General features: G+C 32.4%; 1 protein-coding gene across 4 annotated transcripts; it reads right to left on the minus strand.

The window, feature by feature from the left end:
• Positions 1 to 2567: 2567 nt before the first annotated feature.
• Positions 2568 to 7157, minus strand: LOC121223465 (disease resistance protein RPV1-like). Of its 4 annotated transcripts, XR_005920798.1 has the most exons (4): positions 6474 to 7157; positions 4779 to 5807; positions 3561 to 4644; positions 2568 to 3470 (listed from the first exon to the last, which is right to left on the minus strand). XR_005920798.1 is itself a non-coding variant. In XM_041104957.1 (3 exons), exons 2-3 carry the CDS (start codon positions 4095 to 4097, stop codon positions 2718 to 2720), a joined length of 1290 nt encoding a protein of 429 aa, XP_040960891.1. In that variant the 5' UTR covers positions 4098 to 4644; positions 4779 to 5577; the 3' UTR covers positions 2568 to 2717. The 4 variants fall into 4 exon arrangements, 2 of the variants coding, with proteins under 2 accessions (XP_040960891.1, XP_040960892.1); XR_005920799.1 differs by lacking the exon at positions 4779 to 5807 and having other exon boundaries at positions 6474 to 7145; XM_041104957.1 differs by lacking the exon at positions 6474 to 7157 and having other exon boundaries at positions 4779 to 5577.
• Positions 7158 to 11906: the final 4749 nt, after the last annotated feature.

The following is an 11906-nucleotide window of genomic DNA, read 5'->3' on the forward strand; positions in this document are numbered from 1 at the left end:
TATATATTTACATTTGTAATATTACTATTTGTTGTTAAATAGTTTTTTATTAAATAAATAAGATAATTGACAAATAAATGGTATAAAATTTATACAAGTGTAATAAAATAAATATGTACAAATGTAATTAAACAATTGGTTTACTTAATATTTAAGCATAAGATATTTTATATTGATATTATATTAATTAATTAGTAATTAAAAAAACAACAAAAGAAATAAAGTAAAGTAAGTAAAAAAAAAGAAACAAAAAAAAAGAAACAAAAGAAGAACAGAAACAGAGAATGAAACGAAAACAGGGGAAGAAAAAAGGAAAGAAAAGAAAAGGGGAAAATTGGGATTTTAAAGCTTCAAGTTTAATTAGTAAGTTAAATTTAGTCATTTTCTCTTAATTTTGATGTTTTTGAAGCTTTAAAACAAAGTTTTGTTGAAATTAAGTGGAGGTTATGGAAGTTCATAGGTTTTTGAACATGATTCATGCTGAACAAGTTGTTAAATTAGGGGTTTAGTTGATAGAATTTCTAGTTAGAATCGATAAAAGGATTAAATTGTAAACTAGGCTATAAGTTTTACATAGTTAAGATTAAGTTATAAGAAGTCTTAAATTAGAGTTTAATTATGAATATTGAATAGTTGAGTTAAATATGGCAAGAAATTAAGTAGAAAAGAAGTATGAATTAAGCTAGAAAAGTATGTAAGCTTAGTTAGAATTAAATTGGGAATACGTAGGAATTGAATAAAATTTAATTATTTTTTTAATAAATTAATGCTGTAATTAATAGTGAAAATAATTATTATTTTCGTAGCTAACAAAGAACTCGAGGCATCGACATCGAAAGGAAAGGAGAAAGCTATCGAGGACTAGAACGGGAGATTTAAGGTTTGTATTATTATAATTCAAATTATTTATTATTTAATGCTATATTTAAATTTATATGTATGGTAAGTGAATTATAAGGTAAGTATTATTATTAAGTTGAAAGAAATTCAATTGAATGATGAATATATGTGTGGAATTGAAATGAATATTGACTTGAAAATGGAAAAGTGAATTTTGAATTAAATTGTGATTGAAAGTGAAAAAGTGAAATTTAATTGAAATGTGAATTTGGAGACCCTACTAACTAGTCGGGCTGAGTCAGATATAGTTGGCATGCCATAGGATTGAAAGAGTTCAGGGATACTTCGACCTCGAGTCGATGAGACACTGGGTGTCACTATATTTCTTCGGATAGGGCCTGGGGTAGGGAGTTAGAAGATCATCTCATTCATATCTTTCTCGAATTTGTATGGATGTTGGTTATATCATAGCCTATATTACACGAACCCATTCATTTTCTCTAAGTACCTGTATTTAACACTTATGTTTGATATATATCTAGATATGTATATAAAGGGATTACATCAGTTTCGACTGAATAAGTTTATTTGAACAGACTTTATAAAAGGGATTACATCAGTTTCGGTCAGATAAATTGATTCGAATAGACTTTTATGCATTCCTAGTGAGGGGGATTTAGTGATAACTTCAATTATTATGTATTAAATGGACAAATCTAATTCAGAATAAAACTTGAGATTTAGTTATTTCGTGCAATAAATTTGTCTTTAAGAACATTTATTTCAGAATTTTGTTTGTAAGGTTATAACATTCTCACTGTAAAATAGAGGTGAACATTTGATAATTTCATTCTAATCATAATTGTGCACCAATTATAAAGTCAGAGGAAAATTGCGCACCAGTCAAATGGAATTTCCTTCAATCTATCCCGTATTTAAGTTAGAGGAAAAGATGGTCTAGATGAGATGATACTTGAAAAGTTTAATGTTGAATTAAAATGAATTCATTATTCATGTCACGTTAATATCATTAAATTATCGGTTTAATCAACATTTGCGATAAAAAAATCCATAACTTGATTCAAAATAAAATGTTGAGGGTTAAATTGTTGAAAAGAAAAAAATAAGGGTCAAATTGTTAAAATTTATAAACTCTAAGAACCTGCCTAGTTTAAAAGGTTTTATTGACATTACAATTAGATTACTATTTGAATTTACATTTTGCGAACAACAAATTGAAAAAAATACATTTAAAACAATATAATTTACATTACATTATATGTAAAAAAAAACAAATTATTTATTAACATAATCTATATCAAATTTTAATCTTTCAAATATATAAAAACAATTTTGATATATTAAATTGAACACATAAATAGATCTCAAATAAAAATGATGATTTTTAACTCAAGTGAAATTAGAATCTAATCCTCATTTGAGGATTTTCACATTTTTATTACGTGCTTTGTTATGGAAGATATTCTTTTTTCTCCGTATTTTTGTCACAAATTGATTATGTTTACTTCAGCTTACCAATAAAATATAGATGTAAGTGAATATATATATAATGAAAATAAAAATTTAATAAAAAAATGAAACTAATATGAATGTAGACATTTTATGAATTACGAATGAATTAAGTGACAAATTTTTAATGGTATAAAAACCTATGTTCTCAATATTTGCAATATGCATAGAAAATGCACTCATGTTCAATATGAGTATGAATAAAGATTTTAAAACTTTTTGATATATAATAGAAGCATATATCTCGTTAGTAAATAAATTTAGAATGATTCCTTTAAATGAAATAAAAGCTACAAATGTGTAAAAAAAAAAAATCAATAGGTTGTTGGTTAAGTAATTTACCACAGTTAATGCTTCTTCCCCTGTTGGCGCACCATAAAATTGAAAAATTTCTGCATCCGTTTTGGTTGCGGCCCTTCTTCCTCCGCTTCATCGTAGATATTAGCTTTTCGTTTTATGTGAGAAGTGCTATCTGTTGATCCATCGTTGTGAGCAGAGTGTTGATGGATGTGTTCAAAATTTGGAGAGGATTGAGTGGTATGGCACTGCAACTCTTTTATTTCTTCCAAATCTTTCTCATGCACTATTCTAACACCACACTTCTTCACCTTAGCACTGCCTTCAAATGGATGTGCGAAAGACACCTCAAGCTCATCCCATTTCTGATCTAAGCAATCTGTTGCCCATAAATTATTGTTTTCACAATGACCATATTTGTCCTCGATGGAAATTGAATATAGGCTATCACGCGACCAATAACGAAGAAAAAGGTGATCTTTCATTATGGGCTCGTTATATCCTTTACCCACCAAGAGGCGGATCCCCTCAATCTGTCTACGATTTCTACCTCGAAAAATAGATCCATCACAGCTGGCTTGTTCAGAATTTCTGCAATAGATAAATGTACTACAACTGATATCCTCGTCATCCCTTGAAGCATCATTATTGATAAAAATGCAGCAAGAAGCAACTCCAATCCATTGACTATCTTTCCGAAGGGGTATCTTAATTGAAGAGTCGTTTTTTTGTTGGCTAAACCATTCTGGGATTTTACTTCCGGGTATCATAATAGCAAACTTTTTTCTTGAATTTGCGAATGCCTGCAAAATAAAACACAAGTCGTTTGGTAACTAAAACCATAAATTCTCAAGTATGAGATTTTGCAAGGGAGAAAATAGAGATTAATCGACCTTAAGATGTTTTTTCAGCAGTGTTAATGCATTGATATTTTCAGCCAATTTGAAGCAGTTAATGGCTTTAATGAAACCCGAATTCACTGAATTGCATACTTTTGATGGACTTGCAACTACTTCAAGTGAAGAGCAATCATCTATACGCACATCTGCTATACTTGTTAGAAGCTGAGGCAACGATTTAAGCATCTTGCAATTTGATAATCGAAGGAAATTAAGCCTGCTAAGTTGAGTAAGAGCCAAAGGAATGGTGATGAAATTGTTACCCCTAAGATAAAGATAACTCAAAGAGGATAGACCATGAATATCTGCTTCACCAAGTGTGCACATGTTGCAATTTGACAAATCAAGAAACGAAAGCTTCGAGAGCTGAGTAAGAGATGCAGGTATGCTGATGAAATTGTTACCACTAAGATCAAGATGTATCAAAGAGGATAGACCAGAAATATCACGTGGAATATCTCCTTTACAAAGATTGCAGTCCCTTAGATTTAGCTTTCTTAATGAACTCAAACCTGACAACAAAGGCAACATCGGAGCTATGGGATTCGTCCTTCTTCCTTGGATTACCTTGAAAAGAAAAGGCAAATTTGATCGTGACTTATATGAGGGTCCCTTGCATCCACTGAAAGACAAAACTTTTAAGATTTTTCAATTGAGAAATGAAGGATGGTGGTTCTTTTATGGCTGTTTCGCTCAAGTCAAGCTCTTCCAAAGATTCTGCTTGCTGCAAATTCTCTGGTAAATATTCAACTTTGAAACAACCAGAAAGATGAAGAGTTTTTAGATGTTCCATTTTCCCATCAATCTCTGGAAACCTTTCAAGATTTGAGCAGCCTGCAAGAATTAATGTTTCAAGAGATTCCATTCCAATTTTGGTTGGAAGACTCCTAAGACTTTTGCAGTCTCTTAAATTCAAAAGTTTAAGGCTCTTAAGCACTCCCATTGATGGATGGACATCTACTAATCTGGTACAACCTTCCATAATCAAAGCTTCAAGTTTTGGTGCTGTTGTGAAGTCAGGTGTCTTGATCAGGTTTTGTGACCCTTTGAGGTTGATCATTTTCAACTTAAACAAGGGCTGTTGAAGACAATAATAAATTAGGCCGAAGACATAATAATGCTAATTTTTGGTTTTTTTTTTACCTTAATCAAAGTTTAATCATTTATATAAAAATAAACTAAAACACAAGGATAAGATGAGTTAGTTCTTACTCTATTCCCCTTCCATAGTTGTTCAATATGACTATATGGTAAAAGAAGTGCAACAAGATTATCTGGGTGGAAGTTTGAAGGCAAAAATTTTAAAGGGCATTCAGTCCAATCTAAAAGCCGTAGTTCATTAGAAAGATATTTGAGATGATCATCACAATTTGATACGCTAAACACATTGAAAAAGCATGCTATATCTAGAAATATATTCTTCTCCCTTTCTTCCAATCCATCAAAGCTAATTCTTAGTGTGTCAAGAATTTTTTTGTTAGAATCTTGTTTAAGTCTTTCGATTGCACTTCTCCATTGAACTATATCTCTACCACACAAAAATGAACCCAAAACTTCAAGAGCTAAGGGAAGACCACCAGCATAATGTACAACATGTTCAGAAAGCTCAATGAAATCAACTTTCGGCGTTGTATCACCGCCAAAAGCTTTCAAATTGAAAAGCCTTAGTGCATCGTTGGGATTCAATATTGTAGGCTTATACACATCATTGATTCGATAAGATCGGAGCAAATGCTCATCTCTTGTTGTTACAATGATCCTACTCCCTAAATTGAACCAATCACGCCTTCCAACCAAGCATTTCAAGTGTTGTATCTTATCAACATCATCAAGAACAAGAAGAACCTTTTTACTGGACAACCTGTGGCTAATTATGGCATTGCCATCATGAACATTGAAAAAATTGAAGCATTCATCCAGAAAGATTTGCGAAAGAAGTTGTTTCTGTAAAGAAACAAGTCCATGTTTGTTTGAAACTTCTCGAATATCAGCAAGAAAGCATTTACCTTGAAAATGAGCTAACATTTGAGTGTAAGCAACCCTTGCAAGAGTTGTTTTACCGATCCACCCATTCCGCAAATTCCTATAATGCGGAAATCGTCTTCCCCAATATTTATTTTCGAATACAACTCCTCCAAATGTAAACTAATTCCAACCAACTCATCATGAACAACTGGATATGTCTGACATAATTTTGTTGATATCTTCTGAACAACGTCTCTAATAAACTCTAATTCGTGCCTACAATGAAATTAAAATCCGATATGCACTTTTTCATTTTTAGTTTAGTGAATCATGAAGTATAATATGGTTGGAAGTAAACAAAAAGTATGAATAAGACAGTAAGATATATTATAGCATCAAAATTAGAGGTGTCCATGGGCCGGGACGGGTCGGGCCCAAAAAAATTCGGCCAGCGTCCTAGGCCTGGGTCCGGCCCAAAATATGGGCCTGAAATTTTGTCTAGGCCTGGCCCGAGAAAAAATTCCTAAGCCTGAGTCTGGCCTGGCCCGGCCCATTTTTTAATAAACACGAAAAATTTATTTTAAAAATAAAAAAGTATTTTAAAATTAAAAAATTAAAAAAATATAAATTTATTATATTCGGGCCGGGCCGAGCTCAGGCAAAAAATGTGGTGCCCGATGCCCGGCCCGTTTTCTAAGCGGGCCTCTTTTTTGTCCAAAACCATAATTTGGGCATATATTTTTACCCGAACCCTCCCATATTTGGGGTGGGCCGTCGACCCGGCCCATGGACACCTCTAATCAAAATACACAATTTGCTCGTTAGTTGAAATATGAGAATTCTCAATTAAACACAAAATTATAAAAATAACATGCAATCCAATAAAAAAAACAATTTTTTAGTCATTAAAATTAGGAAATAGAGAAGATAAGAAAGAAATACCTATTATTTAAATGCCATCCCTTGATGTTAGCCACTTCAGTCAAAGCATTTCGCCACTTTTGGATCTTGTCTTTATCTTCCTTGTATCTTTCTTCGTGTTTGGCAAAGGCTTCTTCAACTTTTTCTTTTTGTTTTCTTAAATCGGATGGATCAACATGGTAGAAAATTGGAAATACTTTATGACCCTTGTCATTTTTTTGTTTAACAATCTCCGCAAGCTCCTCCAAGCACCAACCTGAAAAGGCATATGTCTCGGAAAAAACGATTACCGAGCACCATGATTGTTGAATTGCGTTGAAGAGTTCCGGTGCGATCTCTTCACCAGTTTCCAACTTTGGATCATCTCTAAAAGTGACGATCCCAGTTCTATTTAGAGCATCGTAGAGATGATCCGTAAAATTCTTGCGAGTATCTTCACCTCTAAAACTCAAGAACACATCGTATTTCTTTCTAGAAATGGATGAGGAAGTCGAAAGTAACGACGACATGAGGATGTATGAGAAGAAAACTATGTGGATGTAGTGTTCAAAATCAGTCGCTCAATACCTCCGAAACAATAAGTATATGAGCATGAGCGGAGAAAAACAGATGAAATTTCGAGGGAAGAACAAAGGGAGTAGGTGAATCTATCAGTATAATAATATCTATGAAACGGAGTAGGTGTGGAAATTCGGGGTCATAGATGCTCTTTCCGGGAAGACTCCAAGAAGGTGAGAGTTCACAAAATGCAGCCTACAATTTTTCTGAAAATTAAATTCATTAATTTATTCAGAACCATATAATTGAGGCGAAAGAAAATAATAAATACTCATAGTAGATGATGAATAGTAAATTCTATCACAATAAAGGCTTTAGCCTTAACATCAATAGAACATCATGGCACGTTAACAATTAGTTTTGTCACAACTCAAGTACGACATATTTGAAGTAATTGCAAATACTAAATACGATAAAGAAATCAAGCTCGGATGGTCCAAAGTGATGAGCAAAAATTGACAAAAGAATCGAGCATTCACCAAACTAGAGAGGACAACAATAAAATCATCTCTAAAACCACTTGTAAAACTAATATTATATGCATAAACACACCTATTAAATAATTGAAAAAAATATAAAACTTAACAACACGAAAATAGATCTTACAATTGTTATCAAGTAACGTGTTGGACGGTTTGTGTTTTACTTGTTTTTTTATATTATCATACCTACTTTATAATCAGTAGCTTATGTTACATATGTGATTTTACGCATTTAATATTTGATTAATTTTTTTAAATATTAGACTTTTAATTGAAGTAATTAGTATAAAATAATATTTTTATTTAAATTATTGAATATATGTAAAATATATTAATTTATTAATTCAAACAAATATTATTATAATAGAAAATTTTTAAATAATAATTAAATCATTTTTAACATATTCAATATATAATATAGTTTTCATTTATGTAGCTAATGCAATGTAATATTACTCAAAATAAAAACTACTTAACATATTTGCCAGCAACCTCTTGGCCTATTTACAAAAGCTTAGTTTTGTAGGTACAAGAGTTTAGGTTCAATCTTAAGCAACCCCATTTTCCTCCCTCAAATATATATAAAAAACTGAGCACAATAAACTCTAATAATAATTAAGTGATAATTATAATGATAATTTTAAATTTAGTAATATATAAAAATAAATATTTTTTTCAAACTCGTTATATATATAATATATATTACAAATTAAATATTAAAATTGTGTTTTACGTGTCATAGCATTTCACCACCATTTGATCTTATCTTTTATCTTCCTTGTACCTTTCTTCGTGTTTGGTGAAGGCTTCTTCAACTTTTTCTTTGTTAAAATTAAAATTCCTATTAAATTATAATTTATTTTTTAAATATGAATTTAATAATATAAAGAAAAAATAGAGGTTATTTTCAAAATTATTTTCAAACTCCTTGTTATATATATATATATATACAAATTACGCACTCATCTTCCTTTCTAATAAATTAACAAGTGCCAAATTATTCAACTCCGCTTGATTAGTGCTGTTCAAATCTGCTTTAACTTTACCTCCATAATACGCGGAGACCCCGAAAAGCACTCAATACTATAGTTCCCACGACGCCACTATTGCAAACAAAGGCATTTCTATTAGTCAAAAGTTTCCAGCAGGCCATAGCAAAAAGATTACCCCATTCACAGAAAAAGCTGCTTGAGTTTCGGAGAAATTCACTGTTCTCCCATTTCCTAGTGCCCAATAGACACCATCCACTACATCTTCCCAAATATTGGACAAAGCCCTCCAGAAAAAAGTTTCTATCTTTTCTTGATTGATTCAACATTCATTAAAATAGTTTCCAAGGCTCTTTACCCATTGCCTTAACAAATTTGCATTGGCTGAAAATTTTCAACTTTGGAGGCAACAACTTCAATAGAGAAATTCCATCATGGTTTGGTCACTTTGCTGAGTTTCGAGTCTTACAGTTGCACATTAACAATTTCAGTGGCACTAAAAAATATATAAACCAACACTTTAGTTTTAGCTCATTCATACATCCCACAAAGAAATTAAGGATGAGGAGATATCTAACTCTATTATTCGCCAACTATAGGATTGTGGAGCTGACTATGAGTTTTTGACACCAATTAAGAGTTGCATTGAAAATCTTACATTTTTTTAGGAATATTATTAAAGCAGGTTATTCCAATTAGCTTATCTAAGAAGTTGGCTTAATTGTCATAAATAAAAATATATATATTTACTCTAACTTTGCTAGAACTGAACTTAATGGTTATTGTTTTAAAGTCATGCTTCAATATTTAAACAATTATTCATAGAAATTGAATAAGAATGAACGAATAAAACAATAACCATGAATTGCTTACTTTTGAGGTTGTTATCATCGAGATACCAAGTGTTGAGCATAGTTAAAATTTCGATTTCTGTAGGTATATATACTTCCCTCTAAATTGTTGATATACAAGGTTAGAAACTTCAACGTTTTGCACTTGAATAAGCTATTTGGAATTCTATTAAAAATTTGATTCTCACTCAATTTCCCAAAATAGATGGATAAGACCAGTGAAGTTGTTAATGTGCAACTATAAGACTTGAAGTTCAGCGATGTGATCAAACCACAATGGAATTTCTCCATTGAAGTCGTTGTCCCCAAACTTCAAAAATTTCAGTCGATACAAATTTGTTAACGCAATAGGTAAAGAACTATGGGAACTTTTTGCTGTACTAGCAATACTTTTCTCAGTGAGTGGACTTTTTGCTGTGAGTGCATGGTGGAAACTTCCTTTTAGTAGCATCATTTTTTCCTTTTTCTTTCTTTTCTGACCAAGGCCTTTTGCCATTGTTTCTTGTGCTCGAGTTTGAGCTTTCTCTACTTCTAGCTTGAAAGGCTCCTTCAGAATGCTCCTCTATTTTGTTTGCTCTTCTTTACTCTTGTGCATAGAGAGCATTTGTCAGCTCTGTCAAGGGTATAGCTGATAGGTCCCTAGAGTCCTCCAAAGAAGAGATTTTTGACTCATACTTCTCTGGAAGAGTTGTAATGACTTTTTCAACTATCCTTTTGTCACTAAACTCATCCCCAAGAAGCCTTATGTTGTTGGCTGTAGCCATAATCCTGTCAGCATACTACTTAATGGTTTCAAACTCTTTCATCTTCAGATTCTCGAAGTCTCTCCTTAGGTTTATCAATTGCTGCTACTTGGTCTTGTTTGACCCTTCAAACTCTTCCTTGAGTTTGTCCCAGGCCTGTTTTAGAGTGTCACAAGCCATTATCCTTGTGAAGATCACATCTGAAACTTTATTTTGAAGGCATGACATAGCCTTATACTTTTTGGCACAGTCCTTATTGTGCTGCCTAATTTGAGCTATGATTGGATTAGCTCTCAAAGGTGGTGGCTCTGTGTCAGCTAGAACAACACTCCACAAATCATGAGCCTACAAATATGTCTTCATTTTCACAACCTAAATGTTGTAGTTTTCACCAGCAAAGACAAGTGGTGGTAGTGGTGAGAAACTCGTTCTTCTACAGCAACTAAAACAAGCTAACAAAAACAGCTTCTGTTTCTTTTCTTTCAAGCACGAGTCACTCAAGGAATAGCTTACAACATAAGGCCCTAAAAGATGATAGGCTCTTGATACCATTTGTTGGGTTAAAATCATTAAATAAGAATCAAAACAAAGAATTTGTGTCTGAAAGATGAAAAATAGAAGCAAAAACCATATGTTGGATTGAGAGAAGAAGATGACTTATCTCATTACTTGAATAAGTAACATGACATATACATAAATAGTTCTATTACATTGGAAGAAAATAAGCATTGTTTGTGTAAGTAACCAAGCTGTAAAATCAACTTAATGATAACCTAAAACCTACTAAATCTGCCAAGTACATGGCTGAACCTCAGCAAAACAAAAAGTTACAATCATATCAAACATAAGTCACATGTTACAAAAGTTCAATGACCGAAATACACCATGGACATTTGCATGCTGTATACATGCTGCTGCATCGTTGCCAACTTTCAACAATATCGGTGGTTCTGTAACTAAAACCATGAAAAGAAAGAGAGAGATCAATCAACCTTAATATTGTTTTCAGCAATGTTATTGCACCAATGTTCTCTTCCAATCTGCGGCTGTTACTGGGCATAAAGTAAGCCCAATTATGTTTCCAATCTGTTGTCATCCTTGTTAGAAGCACATTTAACGATTTAAGCTCACTGCAATTTGACATTCCAAGATATTGAAGAAAAAGATGAGTAAGAGACGCAGGTAGCTCGTGAAATTGTTACCACTAAGAACAAGATATCTCAATGAGGATAGACCAGAAATATCACTAGGAATATCTCTTTCACCATACTGCACAGGTTGCAATTTGACAACTTATCTTCAAGCTTGGAGAGTTGAGTAAGAGATGTCAGTATGTTGTTGAAATTGTTACCGCTAAGATCAAGATCTGTCAAAAGAGGATAGGCAAGAAATAGTACTAGGAATATCTCCTTCACCAAGATTGCAATCCCTTAGTTTAAAGTTTGTTAATGAACTCAAACAGGATAATGAGGGTCGCATAGGAGCTGTGGAATTCATCCTTCCTCTTTGGCTTACCTTGAAAAGAGAAATGTGATTTCTTTTTAACTTAGACGGACCCTTGCATCTATGAAAAGAAAAAACTTTTAAGATTTTTCAATTGAGAAATGAAGGATGATGGTTCTTTTATGGTTGTTTCACTCAAGTCAAGCTTTTCCAAAGATTCCGTCTGCTACAAATTCTCTGGCAAATATTCAACTTTATAACAACCAAAAAGATCAAGAGTTTTTAGATGTTCCATTTTCCCATAAATCTCTGAAACCCTGGCAAGATTTGAGCAACCTGAAAAAAATTAAAGTTTCAATGGATTCCACTCCAATTTTGGTTGGAAGAC

Source organism: Gossypium hirsutum, chromosome D11 (genome assembly GCF_007990345.1).
Source record: "Gossypium hirsutum isolate 1008001.06 chromosome D11, Gossypium_hirsutum_v2.1, whole genome shotgun sequence".
Classification (NCBI taxonomy): domain Eukaryota; kingdom Viridiplantae; phylum Streptophyta; class Magnoliopsida; order Malvales; family Malvaceae; genus Gossypium; species Gossypium hirsutum.

What these genes read in the sequence shown, in the direction of transcription:
- LOC121223465 (XM_041104957.1), bottom strand. Translation starts at nt 4,097, where the DNA reads ATGTTGCCTTTGTTGTCAGGTTTGAGTTCATTAAGAAAGCTAAATCTA. An exon ending in TGCTGAAAAAACATCTTAAG is followed by an intron (nt 3,471 to 3,560) that starts GTCGATTAATCT and finishes TTTATTTTGCAG; the next exon opens with GCATTCGCAAATTCAAGAAA.